General features: G+C 39.4%; 1 protein-coding gene and 1 long non-coding RNA gene across 7 annotated transcripts in view; one reads left to right on the top strand and one right to left on the bottom strand.

Annotated features, from left to right (window-relative positions):
* The first annotated feature begins 4,256 nt into the window (after positions 1–4,256).
* Positions 4,257–9,494, top strand: LOC148124150 (uncharacterized). Its single transcript, XR_015740353.1, has 2 exons — positions 4,257–9,171; positions 9,223–9,494. It is a non-coding gene; the product is annotated as an uncharacterized LOC148124150 (long non-coding RNA).
* The window catches only part of THRA (thyroid hormone receptor alpha), a 164,388-nt gene continuing 148,998 nt past the window's right edge, over positions 9,378–24,767 (bottom strand). For 5 of the 6 annotated variants that reach the window (XM_087917843.1, XM_087917846.1, XM_087917845.1 and 2 more), the window contains 5 exons: positions 18,510–18,657; positions 17,926–18,131; positions 14,851–14,997; positions 11,912–12,170; positions 9,378–10,133 (listed from right to left, as the gene is read on the bottom strand). In XM_087917843.1, coding sequence (XP_087773969.1) covers positions 9,883–10,133; positions 11,912–12,170; positions 14,851–14,997; positions 17,926–18,131; positions 18,510–18,657 — 1,011 coding nt within the window. In that variant the 3' untranslated portion in view covers positions 9,378–9,882. The remainder of the gene's footprint in view (positions 10,134–11,911; positions 12,171–14,850; positions 14,998–17,925; positions 18,132–18,509; positions 18,658–24,767) is intronic. The other variant, XM_087917842.1, reaches the window with a different exon arrangement.

Below are 24,767 nucleotides of genomic sequence, written 5' to 3'. Positions count from 1 at the left end.
TCACAAACTATTGCTATCTAACAATAGTGCTATCCTACAAGCCATTATCATATAAATGTCAACCAGATCATCACCCAAGCTTCATGGTCTCAAAAGAGGAAAAATCATTTTCTTAATTTTAAATACCCCAGGCTTGGCTTTCTATCTTAAGAAAAAAACCCCAAAGCCTAGCTTCTCAAATTATTTAAGGAAATACAGAATTTAACCAGATCACTTCAGCCTGCTAGGCAAGAACAACGAAGGGTTCATAACTCTACAGTGGACGCTAAGCTGAAATCACAGAAATGTTTCTAATTGGACAGACCATCTCTCTCATTCCTTTCAGAGTCTCAAAGGGACAACCAAACACATCAACGAAAGTAGTATAATTAGCCAAGTCAAATAAACTAAAAAAAAAAATAGCTGACATTTCTGTCTCCCCCTATGCTGCCTTCCACTTGAGACTTTGGAAGGAGACTCTGCAGGTATGTAGAGCAAAAGTGCAGGTGGAGTTTACACTTCATATATATATAGGATATCAGTGCACTGTTGAAATAACTATACTTATTAAATATATATGCTCTAGATGAAGTCGAGCAGGAGGTTCTGCACAAACTCCCTGAAATGAATGAGCAGTCTCACTGGTTTCAGGTGTCTAGAAGCTGTTCCTTTTCATATATTCACACCTAAGTAAGTTTAGGCTCCTTAATCCAATATAATAATATTTGTGACTATTTTCTCAGGGACTATAAAGCCGATCTTACATCTTGAAGTTCAGTATGTGTGGGAAATTCATAAAGGAGAATACCAAAATACTATTTTATAGAGGCTGTACTATTTGATATAAGGCAATGAGGAATTATTATCCCCCCTCCCCTTTTCTGATAATCAGGGGCATCTTTACATGCTTTGTAGATTTCAAAGATAAGATGTTCCAGTTACACCTGTTCAAGGCAGAACTAGTTTCCAAGTTGGGTTATATATAAAATATTTACAGAAGTACAAATGCTGAACAGACTGTTCACTTGATTGATGTGTGAAACTGTGTCCTTGCTGGCAACTTACAGAATATTGTTAAGGCTTCTAGAAAGATGAGTGTAGAGAACTGACCTCAAGATGGGGCACTGAGGCTTGAATGGGACTTCAGCTGCCCTGACAAGATGGGGAAATATGAGACATTACTGAAGTGAGGCCAAATGACAAATATGTTTGAGAGAGAAACAAACAAGAATGGGGAAAATGAGGTAAGGTTAACAGTGAGAAGGAAAACGTTTGCAAACACACAGAAACACATTTAAGATATACCTCAACTCTGCCACAAGTGCTTGGCAGAGTAGTTTGAACCCAGAGAATAGGCAAGGCTCAGTACTTCTAGCTTTTAGGTATATTCAGCCAGGCACAGCAGGAATATAATCTTAGTATGGGAAAGAACAAACAGGGAATGCAAAACCGGCATGATAAAAGCAGAGACACACTGGCATGTGTGTATGAGATAGGGACCTTTTCATAGAGAAACAAATTTGTACTAGATATGTTTGTACCTCTTAAAAATATTAAAATACATACAGAATTTGTTAGCTTAAAACCACAAGATTAGACACCCATACATCTGAGATAATTTACACTGCAGATTCACAAGTGCCTCATTTTCATTATTACACAAGTAAAACACACATTTAGACACGAGCCAATGCTGATAGGGTGTTAGGAACTCATCTGGGATCACCATAAACCAGAGTGTATCTTTCTCATATACCAGGAAGATGTTTATGTAGGAACACCACCAACTGTCAGAATAACATACCCATTGAGATAAAAAAAAAGATACATGTGACCAGCTCTGGCCTCAGCAGGGTCTCCTGGCAGCACCACAATGCCTAAGCTGTTTCACAACTTGTGCCTTTGCTCAATCTACAAGTGCAGAATAACTTGCCTTTGGGTGGCATTCATTTTTCTTATACTGTCCAAGTTTTTTAAAAAAGAAGAAGAATCTGTTAGGGCCCTGGGCTGGCAAAGAGGATGCTGTACCTACTGTATAGTACATACAGTACAGGGAGTAAAGCAAATTCACCTCAACCCCCCCCCCCCAAAAAAAAAAAAGGGAGGAAGGGTATTAGTTCTAACTGAAGGTGGGATTTGGAATTAGGTAATGATAGGAGGATTATGTGAGATCTGTTTTTTTAGGCTTCCAGGTTAAGGGGGAAATTGCAGATTTGTTACGGTACCTATGCAAACTTTTTCAGCCTGGCAAGGAGCGTTATAAATGGGAAGAAAGCCATAGTTTCTGCAGCCCTTTGCAGGCAGCAGAAGTATATAGGTAGTCCTTGTTTAGCAACTGCCACAGTTATGACAGTGTTGAAACTAATCCTTGCAACTAATCCTTGAATTTATAACCTGTAAAGCAAAGGAAACTGACATAAGATCGCAAACACAATCAGTTTCACTTAACAACCACTTCATTTAACAACCAAATTGCCAGGGATAAATGAGGATTACCATGTAGTTCAATGTTATCAAAAGAAATTAACCTCCAGAGGTTTATTTTTCTCTTTTAAAGAACTATGTGGCAGATTTTGGGGTAAGAACTTGAAAGGCTGGTTGCTGAGGTAAGTCAAGTAAGTCAAGAACTAGCACTAGGAAATAACGGGTGTCTTTCAGCTGAGACTGTCCAGCTGGGGCCCCTTGATCTGTGGGAGAGAAAGCAGGGAAAGAAAAGAGAATAAAGGGGCTGACCTGAGGCATGAGTGTCAAATACACTGGAAACGTTTTTGGCAGGAAGGCTGGGGAAGAAGATCTTAAAATCTGTTATTTTAGGTGAAAATCAGCTTTTTATTTTTTATGCATTGCTTATTCTTATTCTAACTGAAAATAAGAAGAACTATGAGACCTTCCAAACACTGTAAAGTTTTGCAGAATGCTCGGCTTCAAGAATCTTGTTTTTCTGACTCTCTCTTTTGAAGCAACAAGCCCCTCACTCGGATGCCATGAGAATTTAGACAACTTGGAATACAATGGTATAAAATTAAGGCTGAAGATAAGTTTATCAGTTAAAAAGTGATCTGAAAAAGGATTTATTTGGGATCTTGTCCACAATACTTTGGCTTCAACGCAATTAAATGGAATTTATGGAAGCTGAACTTTAGAACCAACCCAGATGTTTGAGCCAATTAATAATTTCATTCTGATTTTCTTTGGAGAAAACTCATCAAAGTGGCTAGAGTTTTCTTGCAGAAAAAAGCAACAACTTTTGAAAATTCCTCAGAAAAGGCATTCTTCATGCTTATTTGTGCAGGATTTCTTGGCCTAAATAAGTGGGCAGAGCATCCTGGAATACTCTAGAAATTTTCAAAATGCCATGTAAGAAGCACAATGGCCACAAATTCACTGCTTCCAAAGGAAGATACAGAAATAGCCACATTTGTAGTAGGTGCCAGCTTGGGACAAACATTCCATCTTAAGTGAGCAAAAAGAAGTAATTTTTTAAGAAGAGAATTTCAAATGGCTGGTTCTTTTTCAACCTGCCCTTATGCTGGTTATTAGATATTTTTTTAGCTGATCAGTCCAACTCTGTTTTATATTTACATTCATTTCTAACCTAACTAAATTGATATTGTTTCAAACTCCTTTGACAACTGAATTGATTGTGTATGTGCATCTAAAGACTCAAATCTCCCTCAAGCAACACTCAGCTCTTTCAGATGCTACATTCACCCAAGGAGGATTTCACACATTCAGCTATCCTAAGAACTACCGAATGTGTCAATTCAGTAAAAACATTGTTTATGTGATCACCTTCAACTCAATAGCAGCTCATTCATAACAGAAAAGTGCCAGTATGGATGGTATATGCTAATAAACATGCTTGAGGCTTAGAAATTACATACCTTGCAAAGCATCTCAATTTCTGAAATGGATAAGAATGGGTTGGGAATACCAACCAGCTTTGTGTAGTGCAGATACATTAGTGAAAGCTGTACCTCTCCCTAAATGAAATATGAATAAGGATAGAAAATTAGTTAGCCAGTAAAAACCTTTTGACACGTTTCTGTGATATCTGGGATGCATTAAAATCTTTTCAGTTTGGAATGAATAAATAGATGTGGGGGAAGAGTATAAAAAGATAAAAAGTAGCTTGAGTTGAGTTCAATTCCTAATTACACGGATAATTCTGAATGTCTTTTCCTTGCCAAAATTTATTCAATATTCCAGTTAGAAAATACACATCTCAGAGATCTGATTCCAAGCCAAATCCCCAAGATGCATAGAAACTTAAGGAGTTTTTTGTTTTCTTTCTTTACAACAGTTGTATGCCAACAGTCCAATCATGGACAGTGGGTGGATGTGGTGCTGAAATACTATTGCAGTAGTAACAGATTGGTTTTGAAAATACAACTGGAAAATGGTTAAGTAGAAAAGGGTCCTGCCTGAAAACCTGGTACAGCATATTGCTGTTTTAACAAGACTGTTTAACAAGACTACATAAAGTCGAAAGACAGTGCAGGGGTTTCCAGTGGGTGGGAGTCACAAACTGATAGCTAATGCTCTATTTTATTTATTCAGTGAGTTTCAGTTTAAGTTTTCAGATTTTGTTGTAACTCTTTTCTGGCCAGAAAGCTAGTTCCTACTACTCACATCTGTAGAAATTCCTAAAAAATTTCCATTGGAAGAGTCATGGAAAGAAAACATTGAAAAAAAGCTAAGGAACCTTACGGCCTTACAGGGAAGCATCCATATTTAATTCTGAATAAGAATGGGTCTTGCATAGTGGGAAAGCAGATGATTAAGGCTGAGTTCACACATTATATGTTTTAACTATGATTTAATGAATAAATTAACTGAGTTCATAAAACATGCAAAACCATGAACTATGGCTTAAAAAGATGGCTAAGTTTCATACAACATGCTAAGCTAAAATCAAGGAAAATCACATTGTATCTTAACAAAACGTATGAAGCCAGCCTAAGAATAATGCAGTAGGCTAAGAGTAATGGTTGTATAAAAAAAAAGTCTATCAATAAAAAGGGGAAGCTGCTTTGGATGGTTATACTAACACTGGGCACTATTTAAAAACCTACTAAACTGTGATGATCTTAGCACAGAAGAGAGCTCTAGGCTCCTGAAGCAAAACAAGGACAGCAGCACAGAGGTACCTACGGATCACAACCAATTCCTCCTGTTTTAATCAAATACTGTGCTTCCCTTACCTAATACTCCTTCGAGATAATAGTTTCCATGCTCTAACTTTACCCAATTGCACCACCAAAAGCAGATATAGCTGTCAAAATCTCCAACCCGGAACTAAGCAAAGGCTGTTCTTGTGAATAAGTGCTATATAAACCTACGTGGATAAGTGCTATATAAACTTCTATGGCAGAACACTTGCATGGCACCAGAGAGGTCCCACATTCAATTCATAGAAACCCCTATTACCAGGATATGTCTTTCACTCTCTGAATGAGGGAGCAGAAAATGATGTTTCTATGAAAAATGCAGCCCTACCTTTTGCGGAGGATTCTGAATTGCCAGAAACCCAAACACTTCATTTCACTGCTCTCCAGCCTCTCGTTCTGCTTGGCTCTCAGGTGCCATCGCTGAGGGAAACGGCCTGAAGCATTGGGGACTGCTGCCCGCCCAAGGAAAGAATACTGAGCTACAGAGGACACTGGTCTGCTTCCATTTAAGGCAGAAACTTATGTCCATAAAGTGAGTCTTTGATTCAAGTCCAAAAAGGGTATTTTCCGTCAAACCTTTAAGATATAGGATCAGGGCCTAGCAAAAGAATTTTAATGGCCACTTTGAAGCAAATCCAGTGATTTCGGTAGGATTTCCTTCTGGTTAGAGGAGTTCAGCCTAATTAACCTCCGTCTCTCACAGACACAGGAACAAACACAATATATATGCCAGTCTCTCATACACACAAGCACACATACCTCATTTTATTGCACAGGGAAGATTAATGTAAGAGGGGAACTGTTTACCAAAGACTTGCAAACCTGTTTCATCGGACCAATACAGGTTTTAGAAGGGACGGGTAGGTATTAGAGAAGGGCAGAACAATGAGGGTTGCAGCAAGGAGAGGCAGTGTTAAGTGGTCTGAGTAAACTATCTAATTTCAGAAGAGCTGGATTAAGTATGAAGGAACCTAAGTTTCTAATAAACTGTGTGCATATTATGTAGGTATACAGGGAGTAGCATGTTATGACATAAGTAAAATAAGAAAACACCAGTCTTTGAAATTAGCCAATCAGACTATAAAGTTCCTCATCTTTGGGTGCTTTTCAAATTGTTATTGCATGGATATGAGGCTTTGGGGATAGTTTCAGGCAAGTTTCTTCAACATCTAAGCTGAACAAAAAAGTTTTCTCCCTCAAAGAAACCCAGGATTAGCTCATATCTTCAAGGCAAAACTTCTGCATCTTCTCAAGATACATTCTTTCAATGGACCCAGTTTTATTCCTTGGGGAAACAGCTGGTGGAACAACAACTGGACATGGAGTTTCCTCTACACTTTAAACACAAACATCTAACTCCCACATCAAGAAAGGCTGAATGCTGCTCTAAGAAAAATGGAATAATTAAGAAAAACCACAAACGTGGTCTTATTTTTCATAATGTATCCTGTTTTTGTACCAGAGATGTATTCCACACCACTGAAAATCCCACTTAAGGTCTGTTCTGAGATTTCATTGGGCTTCATAAACTGTCTTTACTGCCATACAAGTTAGAAACTTGCTTTTTTTAAAGAAAAAAAAAACATGAGACTGTTAAGATCTGTATTCAACATCACATTTGATGACTGGGGAACAGGCATTGCCTTGAATATTATCCAGTATGATAGCTGGCATTTAGGATCCCAGACTCGCTTCAATTCAAGCCAGCAATTACTTCCTCATTTAACCCCATGTCATTTAAAGATGATATAAACTAAGCAAAAATCAAACAAACAAACAAAAGTATTATGTTTTTCCAACCCAAATTTTTGTTTGTGTGATTTTTCTTTTCTTTTTTGTGAACAGACCCGTACAAAGATTTTTCTTCTCAATTAAAAAAAATTATACATATTTATATATATATATATATATATTCTGTATATTAGCTTAAATTGGAGCTGAGTTCTCCATGCGCCGGCCTCTGAACCTTCAGATGATACATCCAACATGCACCCAACCCAACGTGTAACATTTCCCACGGCGTCTTGAATGAGGTAAGAGGTAAAGGGTTTCTTTTTTTCCAACGGAAACCATGTGACAGAGAGAAAGAACAAAAGAAGGGGGGAATAAAAATATATCCCTCTCCCGAGTAACATCATATTACAGTTGCAGAAAAAAAGTCTGGCTATTAAGTTGACAAGAAATGGATCTATCACAGATAAAGCAGTTTAGGAGAGATAGAGAAGTCTGATCTATTAACAGTGTTAAGTGCCAAAATACTTGCATTAAGGTGATCACAGTCTGGCTTACATTAAAGGTGAAAAAGACAGGAAGAAAGCGGGAAGCTGGTGGTTGTTATCTTGTTTTTGTTTTTCTCTTTAGAAATACCTCCTCCAAGGGCAAATCTTTAGAGTGGGGATTCATAACTGGATGTTCCATGTCAAATATGGCCCTATGTACCAATTGCTCCACCTTCCCCAAGCATCAGCCAAGAGGCAAAAATACAGGATTAAAGGCAGGTCTGGTGGCTATTAAAATGGGGTTGTTAGGCCTGATCACAATTTACCGTATTCCCCTTCTCCAAATGATGTTCTCACCAAGCTAACTTCTGGCCAGAACTTCAGAGGTTCTATTTTCCAACAACCAGTTACAACCACATAAGCACAACACTAAATAATGACAAAAAAAAAAAAAGCTGAAATCAAATGGAAACAATACCTATTTTGAAAAACTTGAGGTGTTTTTCTCTTACCAGCTTGGCCAATTCAATTTTACAAATGTGGGTAGCCTGCCTCCAAGTTCCCAACTGGATCACCTCTGATACAGTTCATACAACCTGAGGCTTGGGGCATTGCTCTGCCCGTGACAGTTCAAGTTAGGCAGAATGATCCTCCTTTTGTGCAAGGAAGTGCATTTGAATATTATTTCATTGATCAAACACTCCTCCGAAAGGGAAAATTAGACTTAATCAGGCCAGGATAACCTTTCCAACAAGCCTTTTAAGAGAAACCTTTGCCTTTTCTTCCCATGTGCACAGATACAACTGGGACTACAAAAGGGCCAGTAATTCAGAAGTGCAGGGGGACATGGAATGCTGTAGGAGAAAGAGAAGTTATTATGCAGAGCCTACAACCTCTTAATACAGAAAGGCTGTACAATCCTGGGTTTTAAAGTGTGTGCCATGTCCCCATTAATTTCACCGTCTTCATGTTTTCTGTATTGCTAAGTGCCATTCCCCCTTCTCCCCATTAAAAAAAAAGAAGAAAGAATTGAAACCTAACTTTGATTCTCTTGGAGCATTGAAGGGTTAGGATTTCTCCTATTTTCTTCCCCAGAGAGAAGGGCGTTGAAGGGAGGGTGCAGCAGGACAGCAAGAATACTAGTGCAGAAAGAAGTGTACCGCCACGTGGCGTGGGAAAGCGTGTGCAAAGAATTAGCAAGGGCCATTTCAAAGCCCAGTGGGAACATTGCATGCAGCCTTTCAGCTGGGAGGGGGCAGCAGGCGTGGGTGGGAATCTGTTAAATCCACCCACCTTGCTGAACATGGAGGTAGATTGGCTGAAGCTTTGGGGAGGGAAGAGGGCATTGGGACAAGGAAGAAGGCTGATGAATATACCTCTCAACACTGGAACACAAAGCAGGCACCTCTTAAGAAGCAAGCCCTGCAGTGCCATTCAAAGCAATATAAAATAGATCTTGTCCTCTGTTTCTCTATTAAGGGAGGAGCCGAGGGGAAGGATTTTTATCTCACTCAAAGTGCATTTGTCCTTCACATGTGGACCTTCAGCCTCAATTTAGGTTTACTCTTATTTTGTTTTGCAAAACATCTGTGACCTTCCTCCTCCCACCTGCCCTTAATAATTTAATAGGATTTCTCTTTCTCTCTCTCTCTCGGTTCCATTTCTTTCTTTCTTTTACAAAAAAAAGTGCATTTTCGATTTTAGCCTCCCAGGGAGGATAACTAAATGCTAAAGTTCTTAAAGAAAAAAACAACAACCAAACACACTCTGACGTTTCCTGGGACTGTTATGTGCAAAAGAAGGTATATATATATATATATGTCTTTATATATTTATATATATTGGTAATCAAGTCCGTTTAAACGAGAGAGGTTTGATCAGGGCTCAAGAGGTGCCAATTGTTTCCAGTGTTGTGGGGATGTGTGGAGGGAGGCAGAAAACTTTTCTTCAAAGAAGGGGGAGAAAGGCAAAGCATTTTGGAGGGAGAGGGGAGAGAACAATATGTGGATTGTTTTTCTCTTTTTTATGCTAAAGTTTAGGACAGACATTTCACCCTAGAAAGATGACTTTGGGCAACGGGGGACATAACAAGGGGGCAGGTGGGAATTGTATTATTATTATTATTATTATTTTAAAAAAAATCTGCCTAGACAAAGAATGTGTTGGCTACTGCACATGTCTACCTCATAACCCAGATTTTGTATAGCTTTGACTTTTATCATGGCCCACCCACCCCCGCCAAGGATGCCCTTGCTTCCCCTATCCAGGGGATTCATCGATGCTGACGTGCAATATTTAGAAAAACAAAACAAAAAAACAAAAAGAAAAAAAGAAAAGAAAAGAAATGAAAACAACAAAACAGAACAAAACAATGAAAATCTGTTGTGTCCGAGGTGATGAGGTGAGGGCCTTGTAACCCAAGTCCAGACATCGCCCCCAGCCCCAAATTGCCCCGTGTCCCCAATTCGCCCACGCCACCCTGTTTGCCCCCTCCCTCCATCCCTCCTCATGCCCTAAACTTCCTGATCCTCAAAGACCTCAAGGAAGAGTGGGGGGAAGAGCTCCGTGGGGCATTCCACCTTCATGTGCAGGAAGCGGCTGGCATGGCAAGCCCCAATCATGCGCAGGTCGGTCACCTTCATGAGGAGCTTGGGCCAGAAGTGGGGAATGTTGTGTTTGCGATAATTGATGTAGTGTTCAAATGCCAGCAGATAGGTCTCTTGGCATTTCTCAATCTTATCAACGCAAATAAGCCCACTGCGATCTGCAAAACAAATAAAAAAAGAGGACACACGTCAGGCAGGCTGAAGCCGCATGTGTAAATTTGCCCCTCTGGAACCAACCAAGTTGTCCCAATCCCAAGTTATCTTTCTGGCTCACTAAATCTACCAAACTGTCATTGCTCAGGTTAGAATTAACTGTGTCCTCCGTACGGGCAAAGCACAGCACCTGACGTTCAGCCTCCTTGGCTTTTTCTGCTCCCCCGCCCCCATAAAAGAGAGCATCCACAAATGTGCTTGTGTTCTGACCCAACCTGGTTCCAAAAGAGCAAACACCAGACACCTCACCTTTTAAGGTTTAATCAACAAATTCTGTTTCTTCACAGATAAAAGGCTGCTTCTAACTAATTAGCTCTGACAAGAGCCTTGCCAAGTTGTTTATTAAAGCTGCCAAAAACCCAGAGATAAGAACTAATTTCCAAGAGTTTTTAAATAATAACTATGATGTCCATGAGGTTGAATCTCGGAGCATCTTTGCCTTCTGCAAAGAACACGTCTACAAACCTGGCTTTTAGCCTCTTGAGGGACGGGCCATTACCTTGCAGCCCTACTCCTGAGTCGCCTGTGCTGCTTTAATTGCTCTCTCCTACGATCAATCCTGCGTGCACGCGCACTTGGCACAGGCTCCTCGGGAACCTCTTCATCACTGCTGCCAGCCCCCACAATCTCTGAAGGCAGCAGTCCACTCCCTAATGGTCCTGGCCCCTCATCTGAGTGGGCTCTCCTCCATCGTCCTCACCTGTTGCTGGCTAACCACAACAGCTTGCAGGAAGAGACAAAGACTTTGTGAGGCAGGATAAGATCTTTGTCAAACTCTATAGGAACTGGCCTGACTGGCTACTTTAGGCCCAAAGGATTACAGTTCCCTATTCTTACTCTAGTGTTTTAGATATACAGTTTTTCTATGTATCTGAAGAGAGTTTTTCTATGTATCTCCAGAGATTAAAAGTGGCCCTTGCTCAATGCTTACGGCTATGTTACAATGACCTTCAGGAAAAGAATACAGATAACCCTCACCTAATGACTATTATTGGTACTGCATCCAATAATAGTCTCGTTATATTATGACTGTCAATAAGCAATTCTATCAAATGTTGCTTAGTGACAGTCATAAAATAACGAGAATGACTTCTCAATCAGAATCACTCAATACTATCTTCAAGATGTCCCTCAGATTAAACTTACCATGTTTCCTTTCTCTCTGGTTTCTCAGTGCAACCTTCTTACTTGAACATAATGAGTCCAGTTAATGACATCCAACCTGAATTCAATTTTTCAACACATCCACAGGCCACTTTAACTAATCCTACAACTGACTGACTGAAGCCATTAATTAACCCTCTTCTTCATTATTTAATATCCTTTTAATCCTCCAACTATTCACTAGCCAGGTACAGCACCCCCCAATCCCACAAATGTGACACATATTCTGCTGTAGCTGGAGATTTGAAAAACTGTGAAAAAAATATACCTACAAATACAAACCTATTGATGATCATGGCCTCACTTAGGCATTGACAAATGTTGCCCATCCTTGACCTCAAGGAAAGGTTGCAGCTAAGATCCTAGCCCACAAGCAGCCAAAAGTTCAAGTTCTACCTTCTCCGCAAAGTACAACTTTAATCTGAAGTCTTACAAAGCTATTGATAATTAACAGGGATAATACTGAGCTATATTCAGCCTTGGTTTGAGTCACCTATGCTTGAATAATGCCAATCACTTAAGGGGCATACTGAGAGCATAATCCATCCCCTACACATACCTGAGGACATGAGCAGCACAGCCTGGAGTAGTGCCACTTCAGTGTCATCCAGGCTGAAGGCAGAGAGGGATTTTCCCAGATCAAAGATGGCATCTGATACTACGCCTAAGCCACCATTCTTCAGCTGCTCCCGCTTGACAGCCATTTCACCACTGAGTGTCAGGGTTTCGCTTTCAGGGTCATAACGCACAGCTGCCCGCAGTGACATAATCTCCATGCAGCAGCCCTTCAAAAGGATGATCTGGTCCTCACAAGGCAGCTAAAAGCAGAGAAAAACATGATCATAATAGGCTTCCGGAATGCATGGCTTTCATATATACTCCCATATATATATATGTGTGAGTGTTTGTACACACACACACACACACACACACACACACTTTCTAGGTGAGAAAATTGGTGTATTTTCTTAATATACAAAGACAAGGAGTGGCTGTGCTATCAATAGTGGGACCCAGAAATTGAAAGAGTACACGCTTCTCTAGGTCAAAGTAGCAGGAAACCAAGAGCCAGAAGTTAGTTGTGGTAGGAAATGTAATGCTTCTTTTGAAAGTCACTTATTTGCAGGAATTGTTCTTCTTTTAGTAGCTGGCTCTGTTCACCAGGAAGCTAATTGAAATTTGCCACCCTCAGCTAGTTAGTTATGCTCCCAGGATGGCTCTCAGACCATCGACAAACAACAGGTTACTGCATGATAAATTCTCAAAAATTTACAATTTACGGCCTGAGACTATATTCCTTCTCTCCTGCATTTGTGACCAAGTCCCTGGTTTCCAATTTTGGCTTATTTATCCAGCCTGAACATTTGCAGGCATAATAAGATAGTTTGTGGCAAATAATTCACTTAATCTAAAGCCATCATGTATGAAATTCTCAAAAAAAGATATTTTACACTGTTAACAATAATGCTGTATAATATAATCATAATTTTACAGAACATTAGTATAGAATAAAATGATGTTGGTGGTTCAGAATGTTCTTGAATCCTGTCTTTGTCTTAGCATGCTGTAAAAACCCACCCACTCAATTTCTCTATATTAAATAAGACTAAAAGAAGAAAACAGAAAAATTGTTTTCTGAAAGTATGATGAAGGAGGCCCAACTACATTAATTCCTTAAGGGAAGGACTCAGTGTAGCTTTACCTGATGTTCTCCATTTGTACAACCCACACCCTTATCATCTCCAGGCTAAACTACTGCAATACAGGTAAATCCTCGTTAATCATCCATTTGCTCAGTTGTTGAATGAAGGGACTTTCAGTTGGTCCTTAACAACATTTGGGCCAACTCAGTCTTACTTTTGGCAACCTGCATACCCACCACATGGTACTGTTCCCTGCTCCCATGCATACTGTATGCCTCTAACCATAACAGCCATGGTGTTCTTTCACATCGATGCAGAGAGACTGAAGGCAGTTGACTCCCCACTGTAGCTCTATGACTTCAGAACACCCTGCCTCTTCCCCCACCCCTCAGGTTTATAGTCTATCTTGATGGCATTTAGATATGGTAAAATGGTATCGTTCCAGAAAATCTTTCAATTATAATGGCTGCCGCTGCCGCTGGGACTGGGTGACTATGGGTATTATTTAACTTGTCTCATCTGTTATATTTATTGATCTTCTGGTATAAACTGACGGTATATTTCTTTATATTGGAATAGGTGATATACAGGAATTGGAATCATTATTATCACCATCATTTGTCCACCTTGGGAATGAACAGACAGCTAAGGCCCCCTCTTCCCTCAAATGTTTCTTCAAATGCCCCTCTACTCTCAATACTTCCTGGAGTTCCTATTTGCCAATCTGCTGCTTCCGTGTAATATTTTCCCTCTCTTTTAGTTAAGGATTTCTCCTGTACAAAATGATTTCAATCAAGCAGGAATCACAAACTGGATATGACAACATCATGATATGCCCAGCTAACTAGGCCATATGATTGTATCCCTGAAAGCAAATCTGCTATAGCTGAAGAATCTCCTTGGTTGGTTAAGTTTAACAAAACTAAGGAAAATCTATTCGGGCTACCATGCATTCTAAAGTAACAAAAGCTATTCCTTTTGTAGTGATTCATGAGCTATTCCATAAAAGATTGTGGAAAATGAGGGACATCATTTGATACTGTGATATAAATATTTATAAAATTTCATTTTCCTTTAATTTAGATCATCCCTTAACCTTGCAGACATAGGACGAACTGATTATACTTGACACTTATCTTCATAATACCCCATCATCTCTTGTGTATGTAAAGAGCTGAAGTAAAGTATATGACCAAAGTAGGGCTGGTGAAACAAACCTATTAAGACCAAAATCTTTCAGACCAGGACTTGATGAGAGGAGAGTTGGCATGTAAAGATACTGATAATGTGAGCATACAAATATTCCTCAATTTATAATCATAATAAAGTCTCCCCATTATGGTTACAAATCATGATGGTCCTAAAATAAGTCACCAGATTTTGCAATCTTTTTTTCTGCAGTGGTCATTAAGTCATTAACATGAACCCATTGTTTACTCAGGGGCACTTTTGTCGAAAAAAATGGAAGACCAGTTTTCTACAAAACCATAAATTGTGGTCACATGATCCTGGGACATTGCAAAAGCCTGTAAATAGGGGCTGGTTACTAAGCATCCAAAATATGATCATGTGATTCCAAGAGGGTGGTAGCTGTTGTAACTTCAGAACCAGATTGTAAGTATCTTTGGGGGAGGGGTCTCCATTGTAACTTCGAAATATCATTAAGCGACCAATCATAAATCGAGGACTGCACACACACACATACTGTATTCCTATGTCTTCCTAACAATCAACCAAAAATAGTTCTAATTATGATAAAAGAAGAATGTAAAGAGAAATTCTCTGGAAGTTAAAAACTTCACAACCAAATAATAAAATTCCTCCATTCTCTCGTTGCTCGCCATCCTTTGCTTACCTCTGAAAACATGGGCAGTTTTTTGGCAAAATCCACCACACGGGTGATGGCAGGGGTGATGATCTTCGTGAACTCACTGAATGCCTCCAGGTCTACTTTGTCCCCATCAGGCATGGAGGCCATTGGTGACTGACCAATATCTTCAGGCTACAAGTGGGAGATAGAAGCAGCATTAAATGTCTTCAGAGAGCTAACTTGGGAGACCCCAGACAAAAAGAAATTTATCATCCAGCCCTAACACCGGAAATATAACTCTTTATCTGTCAATAACATTTCCTTCTCTCAACTTCTTTACAAGGCGATCTCTTTACATTACATATCTTTTCCACAATTAGCACCAAAATAATATTACCCTTTTAAAATATTTTAATAAACATTTTAATTATTATTTGAGTAGATTTTATTTTTAAAAAATTAAATTAGTAAAAGCAATTTAAAAGACCAGCTTTAGCAGATATTACTCTGCTATAACACAGTCTGCAAACGTAAGAGTCACATCGCTGAAAATACAGTCTTTCAGTCCCTTGAGGCTGGGAAGATGAGAATCCATGGTTCTACTCCAATGCACCAGTTTGAGAATGACACCCATCTGCTTTTGGCTATTCTGGATTTGAGTGCTTTTGAAAAAGCAACACCAACCTTGGAGAACCTCCATCTGCTTTCCGTTGAAAATGTGGGAACTTCATTTCCCAGTCATTTGGCATACTTGGGAAGACCCTGCTCAAACCATGCGCTCATAAGGCCCAGAAGCCTCCACCTCTTAGGTTTAAATTTCTTTCTTATACACAAGCAGTTCAAGAACAAAGCCGGTTTAGTTTCATCATATGAACTGAACAGTAATACTTTTTTTAGTCCATTTTAGACTAAATTTTGGGACCAATTCCTCTGTTCAGTAAGGAAGTGCTGCATACTATAAAGGCTGCAGGGACAGACGGAGCAATCTTAACCCATGACCCCTTCAGTCTGCTGGCCTATTTCCTCTCCCCACCCCCAAGCCTCACTTTCTGTGACCTCCATGTCCTGACCTGCCCTGACATTAACTAATTATGGCCAGCAGAGGGCACTCCGAACCAGCAATTCCCACTCTGCTTAGAAATAGGAGAGGAGAGAGGGGTGGCTTTGAGGGGTTTCCATTCCATCTGTCCTTGATCAGAGCTAAGAGGTCACAGCTGTGTCCATTTGCTCAAGCAAATTAACCCTTCAAAGGTACTTCTGCAGCTCTGAATCTGCTAAATGAGTATTTTCTAACCTCAGCAACTTTTAAGATGTGTAGATTTCAACTTCCAGACTTCTCCAGCCAATATGTGACCATACACTTAAGGCAGGGGTCCCCAAACTTGGCAACTTTAAGACTTGTGGACTTCAACACCCAGAATTCTCCAGCCAGCTATTCTCCACAAGTCTTAAAGTTGCTAAGTTTGGAGACCCCTGACTTAAAGTTTGCCAAGGCTGAGAAACAGCATGCTAAACTATGGCACAGAAAGTAGTCTTAGTAAAAATGGCTTTATCATCAGGTTTATGCTGACTCTGAGCTTAGTAGAATTGTTAACATTCAAGATGGATTCCAATTTTCTCATGTTAATCACCTGGCAAGAGATTTGTACGTTTTCAAAAGCAAAAGTGCAAATAATGTTAAATGCATAAAATATTGTTGTTTTTTCAAAGGCTGGGCATATATGCTTTTATCACCAGTACTGAAATAAAATTAAGTTTATATATTAGCCTGACAATCTATATACGAGCATGAATGAAAAAAAAAGAGTTAAAAATGATACTCTATTCTCCGGTCCAAAATTTATTCAAATTCAAATTAAATGGAATGAGAAAAAGTTTAAGAGAGACACCTATACAGCTAAATGCCTCAGTTTTTAAAAAGTGCTCACAATTTGGAATAAATCTATAGCATTTTATTAAAGGATACATGAGTCTTCTGATTAATGTGATTTTAGCATAGAACTTAAGATATTTTTGGTGCAAAATGGTATTTTTTAATGGTACAAAGGTCCGCTTTTGCCTAATTCATAGTAGCTTTCTTACTTTTACTCATAAATGGAGAGTTGCAGAAGAGCTAGCATATAGCTGAAATGTGTAATTACTAAGTATTTTAATTAGTTAAGTGGAATGTAAATATATGTTGTCCAGATGCATAATTCTAATTACACGAACTCTAACTGTGCATTTGCTTCTTTTTCCAATGGTTAAGGAATAAAACACAAAGAAAAACAGCTTCCGATGCACAGTTAGCTCTGCAATGATTCGTACAGTGTTCCTCAACCATGGCTATTTGAAGAGGTGAAGACTTCTTCTCCAACCAGAATTCTGGGAGTTGAAATCCACACACCTTCAAGTTGCCAAGAATGAGAAATGCTTAAGTCCAACAGCAGCACAAAACAGAGGCATGTGTCAAATTGCATGTATATTTTTTAGTAACCAAACTTGGTGCCCATAAATTATGCATATATTCACTTATTCTGCTGGACTTACTTTTGATCTATCAGATCCTGGGGAAAGCGTGGAGTAAAGAGATCTACAGAGAAACATAGACTTTCAAAAGAAAAATAGGGCAGAAAATATTGCAGGCAGACCTTGCTTAATGACTCTAACTGGGACTGAAAACCGTGGCTAAGTAAAGTGGTCGTTAAGTGAAACATCATGTGACTGCACTGCTTAGTAGTGACAGTTCTAGCAGTCCCAGTTGTGGTTGTTAGGTGAGTCACCTGCAATTGTTTAATGAAACATCACGCAATTGCAATTTGCGACTTCTTTCTGGCTTCCCTGTTGACCTTTGCCTGTCAAAAGCTGGCTGGGAAGGTCACAAATAACAATCATGTGGGCTTGTTATCACAAATAACAATCATGTGTTCTAAAAGCCCGAATTGTGATTATGTGACCGCAGGGACCCATGAGGCAGTCTGTAAGTCACTTTTCTAGTGCAGCTGTAACTTCAAACAGTCACTAATGAATTGTTGTTAAGGAAGGACTACACTTAATCCAAAATAAAGAATGAAAAGAAATACATAAAATTGTGTCAATTCTGACAAATAGAACTGTGCCCTATTTGCCAGTACAATTTACCAGGAATTTCCGCTTCTGTTTCCAATGGCTGCCTTGGGCATTGGTACTGCAGTGTGCATCCGTAGCGATGCGTATCAGCTCCCATTCCTCTGGGGTTGGCTCTGGCCGGTGCTGAAGGGATTTCATCATTTCCTCTTTGCGCCGTCTCTCCCGGTTCTCTTCAATCAGCTTCCGTTTGGCTACTCTCTTGGAGTCATCCAGCACCACTAGGAGGGTGGTGAAGAATGAAGAGGTATGAGAGGAGGGGGGAACTTCACATAGAGCCAATCAGAATTCTGCAACCAATTTGGCCAATTCCAAGGTGCCAAAGAGAATTATGAATAGCCATCTGACAGGACGGCTTAATTAAAACCTTAGGGAATACTAGGACAGCTTTCACGCTATTCCATGGGCTCAAAATGGAGGGATTCAAAGATGATCCCTATGCAATTTTACACACCAAACAATTATTTCCCTCTTTTGATCCTTTAACGTGCGTCCATTCTTGGGCACATTTCTTCTCCTCTGCTCCCTGTAACCACTCCCATCCCCATCTCCCCAACTCCCCCCTCCCCAGTTCTCCACAGTGGGCGCAATGCCCTTACAGTCCATGGCCATGCCAACAGCAATGCACTTCTTGAATCGACAAAGTTGACACTGGTTGCGGGTAATCTTATCGATGACACAGGAACCATCATATTTGCAGGAGTATGTTGGATGCAGATTTTTCTGAATGGTCCGTCGGAAAAAGCCCTGTAGAAGAGAGACCCAGGCAATTCTGAAAAAGCAGAGCATGTATTCTTTGATCCTCTAACCTTCCATTTTCTACTCTCCCCAACCCTCAAGCTTCTATATTCTATTAAAGAGGACACTGTCCTGTTGTATGTAGCGCTACTGACTTTTCTAACTAAAGAGACCTTTTTTCTGCTATAACTATCAGTGACAGACATGTAATCATAAAAATGACTGGGGTAAAAAGATATCATTTTAGTATTTGGAACAGTAGGTTGTCATGTGAATTTGTGGATTTCAAGTGGTATGTGTTTCTATGGTTCTAACCCAAAATATAGTCACCTTGCCATATTCTGGTACCATGGTTTCTTAGGAATGAATACAGGAAAGTTTACCAGGAAACTATTCTCTTTCTACTGGATTCTCTAGAGTTTTCATTTTATTTCACTGAGCCTTCAGAAAAAAAAAAACTTTCCCAAAGACCACATCTGGGAGCTAGTTCTTTTTCTTCCCCATTACCAACCCCCCTTTTTTTTCTCTTAAGCCTACTATTAGCTGTTAAACTTTTTCAGCTCAGGACTAATTCCACACTTCAACCGAAAGCTGGCTGGCATTTTGCCACAATTGAGTGATTTATGATGCCACTTGAATTTTCTGCCCAGGGCACTGTGTCTGCCTACAGTTTGTTTGTTTTCTATCTAAGCCTGTGTTTCTTTTACCTTTTGGGTGTTTTTTTAAGTAAATAAAGACAAGCAAAGGTAATGCTTTTTAGCCATGTCAGGTACAACATATTTGTGAAAAAGAATCAAAGAGCTGGATATATAAGGGTAGTAACTTTTTTGCCTTTCTCTGCAGGAAACTGATTTTAATTGTTTTAATTATGGGCTAGTCAGAGTCATGTATATAAGTGAGCCTATACATTTACTAACTTACTACCTTAACTCATTCCTCATAGAGGTTGCTGCAAAATGGGAAGATTAGTCCTATCAAAAACAGGGGTCTCCAACCTTGGCAACTTTAAGACTTGTGGACTTCAACTCCCAAATTCCTCAACCAGCTTTGCTTTGCTAGGAGTTAAAGTCCACAAGTCTTAAAGTTGCCAAGGTTGGAGACCCCTGAAGGTCCTAGCTACTAAAAGTAACATATTGTCAGACCATGTAAAACATATGCTTTTGTAATATGTAAATAAAGAGAAAAGAAAAAGGCAGCTTTAGGATAGCTCTTCAAGTAAATAAAAGGAAGGGAGGAGGCAGAATGGACTAATAACTAAGAGGGAAATTTACTCTGTGTGTATTCCAAGATATATTTAGATTGTTACAAATGTTATATTTCCATGTTAAATTTGGCACTGAAATCAGGTTTTATGACAGTGTTTTACTCAATATCCAACCAGAATCTTTAAATGTCTACTCATCTTTTCCCCATCCCCATCCAAGGAAAAGTAAACACAACTTTGCAGCAATCTGAAGTACTTACAAGAAATTGTAAGGAATTCTTAAAAGTCCACTGTAGAAAATGTCTTGCATGCAACCAATTGTTTGTGTGTGTGTGTATCTGTGTGTGTATGTGTGTGTGCTTAACATTATCTTGCCTCTCTCTATACAAAGTAGTTATTTATCAAATTGAACAATTATAAAAAGGAAACTTTTTTTTTTTTTGGTTGCACGGAGTCTTTGAACTGTGTTTGAACTGAACCCTCATAGTCCAGATCCAATAGGGATCGGAGGGGGGATAATTGAATGAGGCTAAGATTTGAAGATTTCATTCCTTTTATTATAATATCCCTTATACTTACATTTAAAAAAAAACACTCTGCTGAATTTAAAGGCATGCAAACAAGCACATGTTTCATATACTTCTGACTAAACAATGTCTAATAGCATTAAAAAATAACATGAATTAAAAAAATCCATGTGCTATGTCTGGGAATCTAAAAAGATGAATTCCAAGTCATATTGCTACTGAGTCCAGAAATAGACCTCCTAGAAGAGGAGGAGATGGCCATCTCAAGAGTTGGATTACAAGAGGCCATCACTAAATGACACACTGCAGCCCCCAAGTAAAAGGCAGATTCTGTACCGAGAATGGAGGGTCCTTCAAGCAGTGGTGTCTTAACCATTAAGCAGACTAAGCATGTGCTTAGGGCTCCAGAGGCCCAAAGGGGGTACCACAAAAACTTTTATGTAGCCTAAGCTTGGCTTCATTTGTACAGTATGTCCCACGGAGAGAGGCACCAAGATTTGTCAGTGTTTAGGGCACCAGCCAGCCTTAATCGGCCATTGCCTTCAGATATGGCTTCAAATTACTGCAATTTAGTTAACTGTAGGAAAAATTCCATGGAGTGAATCATATGCCTGGCTGTAGAATGTCCTTTGTACAGATAACCCTCGACTTACAACAGTTCATTTAGTGACTGTTCAAAGTTACAACAGCACTGTAAAAAGCGACATGACCATTTTTCACACGCAATCATTGTAGCATCCCCATGGTCACGTGATTTACATTTGGATGCTTGACAACTGGTTCACATTTATGACAGATGCAGCAACCCAGGGTCATGTGATCTCCTTTTGCGACCTTTGGACAAGCAAAATCAATAGGGAAGCCAGATTCATTTAACAACCGTGTTACTAATTTAACATTCATTTAACAACTGTGGCAAGAATGGTTGTAAAATGGGGAGAAACTCACTTAATAAATTTCTCACTTAGCAATTGGGCTGAATTGAGGACTACCTGTATTTTCTGTTGCAGAGTCCAACACTGACTCTAAAGCATCATAGGCTCTTATTAAGTTAATTGTCCCCTCCCTGTCTTTAAAAAAAACCCTGTTTATTTTATCTGCAGAAATCAGTTTACAACATTGTACAATCTTTTGTCAGCCACATATTCCCAATTTCTTTACTGTTTCCTATCTTCACTCATTAATCAAATCACATAATTTCTTCTTCCTTTCATTGTGGGCATTTAATATTTATTGTAAATAAGTTCTCCAGGACATAATGTTTTAAATATTTTGGTGTTCTCTAATATGTTCAATTACATAATCGTAATTGAATTGTGGTAGCCAGAACAATAAATTTAGACCAGGAAGATATAGATTCAAAAACATATTATAGATGTCTGTGGAGATTCTCAGTCATCCAAGTCATGGTTGCCCCAAAGGTGCTTTTTTCAAGAGGCAACTGGACTTTCTGTTTTTTCTTTGAAGACGTTTTGCTTCTCATCCAAGAAGCTTCTTCGTCAGCTCTGACTGAATGATGGGGAATGGAAGGATTTACAGGTGAAACTCGAAAAATTAGAATATTGTGCAAAAGTTCATTTATTTCAGTAATACAACTTAAAAGGTGAAACTAATATATGAGATAGACTCATTACATGCAAAGCAAGATAGTTCAAGCCGTGATTTGGCATAATTGTGATGATTATGGATTACAGCTCATGAAAACCCCAAATCTACAATCTCAGAAAATTAGAATATTATATGGAATCAATAAAACAAGGATTGTACATAGAACAATATCGGACCTCTGAAAAGTATAAACATGCATATGTACTCAGTACTTGGTTTGGGCCCCTTTTGCAGCAATTACTGCCTCAATGCAGCATGGCATGGAAGCTATCAGCCTGTGGCACTGCTGAGGTGTTATGGAAGACCAGGATGCTTCAATAGCAGCCTTCAGTTCTTCTGTATTGTTCGGTCTCATGTCTCTCATCTTTCTCTTGGCAATGCCCCATAGATTCTTTATGGGGTTCAGGTAAGGCGAGTTTGCTGGACAATCAAGCACAGTAATCCCACGGTCAATGAACCAGGTTTTGGTGCTTTTGGCTGTGTGGTCAGGTGCCAAGTCCTACTGGAAAATGAAGTCAGCATCCCCATAAAGCTCATCTGTGGAAGGAAGCATGAAATGCTCCAAAATCTCCTGGTAGACGGCTGTGTTGACCCTGGACTTAATGAAGCACAGTGGACCAACACCAGCAGATGACATGGCTCTCCAAATCAACACAGGCTGGAAACTTCACACTGGACTTCAAGCATCTTGCAGTGTGTGCCTCTGCTTTCCCCAGACTCTGGGTCCTTGGTTTCCAAATGAGATGCAAAAGTTGCTCTCATCAGAAAAGAGGACTTTGGACCACTGAGCAACAGACCAGGTCTGTTTTTCTTTAGTCCAGGTAAGACGCTTCTGATGTTGACTGTTGTTCAGGAGTGGCATGACAAAAAGAATACAACATTTGAAGCCCATGTCCAGGATCCATCTGTGTGTGGTGGCTCTTGATGCATTGACTCCAGCTTCAGTCCACTCCTTGTGAAAGCCCCCAACACTTTTGAATGGCCATTTCCTGACAATCCTTTCCAGGCTGCGGTCATCCCTGCTGCTTGTGCACCTTTTTCTTCCACACTTTTCCCTTCCACATAACTTTCTATTAATGTGCTTTGATACAGCACTTTGGAAACATCCAACTTCTTTAGCAATTACCTTTTGAGGCTTTCCCTCCTTATGGAGGGTGTCAATGATGATTTTCTGCACATCTGTCAGGTCAGCAGTCTTTCCCATGATTGTGATTCCTACTGAACCAGACTGAGAGACCATTTAAAGGCTCAGGAACCCTTTGCAGGTGTTATGGCTTAATTAGCTGATTAGAGTGGGACACTTTGAGCCTAGAATATTGAACCTTTTCACAATATTCTAATTTTCTGAGATTGTGGATTTGGGGTTTTCATGAGCTGTAAGCCATAATCATCACAATTATGACACATCATGGCTTGAACTATCTTGTTTTGCATGTAATGAGTCTATCTCATATATTAGTTTCACCTTTTAAGTTGCATTACTGAAATAAATAAACGTTTGCATGATATTCTAATTTTTTGACTTTCACCTGTATACTCCTTGCAGACAGCTGGACATTTGCATTCTTTTAGTGAGTCGTTAAAGTCACCTGGAAGTTTATCTGGGTCATCAAGGTCACCTGTGTGGTGCAAATAGGTGTGAAGCCTTCTTGGAACTGCTGAAAGGACTGTATTTATTTATTTGTTTATTTATTTTGTCAAGCGATTATAACAGGTATAAGTATAAACATAGTTATGAATACATGAAATGGATACATATAAGAAAAATAAAAAGAAACAATAGAACAGGGATGGTAGGCACGTTGGTGCCCTTATGCATGCCCCCTACAGACCTCTAAGGAAAGGGGTGAGGTCAATAGTGGACAGTCTAAGGTTAAAGTTTTTGGGGTTTGGGGAAGAAACCACAGAGTCAGGTAGAGTATTCCAGACATTGACCACTCTGTTGCTGAAGTCGTATTTCTTGCAATCAACTTTGGTGCGATTTACCTTGAGTTTGTATCTATTATGTGGTTATGGTTTGAAGCTGAAGTATTCGTTGACAGGAAGGACATTGCAATATATAATTTTATGTACTATACTTAGATTGAACTGAAGGAGGCATAGTTCTAGGTTTTCTAGGTCTAGGATTTCAAATCTGGTGGCATAAGGAATTCTGCAATGAGTAGAGGAGTGGAGAACTCTTCTTCTGAAATATTTCTGGACTTTCTCAACTGTATTAATATCAGATACATAATGCTGGTTCCAGACTGATGAACTGTATTCAAATATTGGTCTAGCAAATGTTTTGTATGCTCTAGTTAGTAGTGTGATATTACCAGAGAAAAAACTATGCGGGATTAGGTTAACAAATTGTATTGTAGATTGAAGATAGATGATGTCATATTCCATCCCCTCTTTTAACAGAAGGATGTTCAATTTTGACATAAATGGCCTGACTCCTCCTTCAAATCAGCAGTCCTCTCTGTCCAAAATTTGGAAGTTCGAGTCTTCAAAAGGGTGGCCTGTGTCTTTTAAATGCAGGTTGACTGCTGAATCTAGTCCTAATGTGTTTGTTCCCCTATGTTGTGTCTTTTGTTTATGAAGTGGTTGTTTTGTTTCCCCAATGTACAGATCTGCACATAGCTCACTACATTGTACTGCATATACCACGTTGCTCAGTTTTTGTCTTTGGGGTGGACAAGCTTCTGACTTAGTGTGTTCTTGGGTTTGAAGTGTGCGTGTATGTCATGTTGGCTGAAGATCTTCCTGAGCTTTTTTGTTGTGCCTTCAATGTACGGAAT

The sequence above is a fragment of the Pseudonaja textilis genome, chromosome Z (assembly GCF_049901715.1).
Source record: "Pseudonaja textilis isolate UNSWEBS1 chromosome Z, rPseTex1.2, whole genome shotgun sequence".
NCBI classification, from domain to species: Eukaryota; Metazoa; Chordata; class Lepidosauria; order Squamata; family Elapidae; genus Pseudonaja; species Pseudonaja textilis.
The sequence above is the reverse complement of the archived record's forward strand: the minus strand, read 5'-3'. Positions and strand labels throughout refer to the sequence as shown.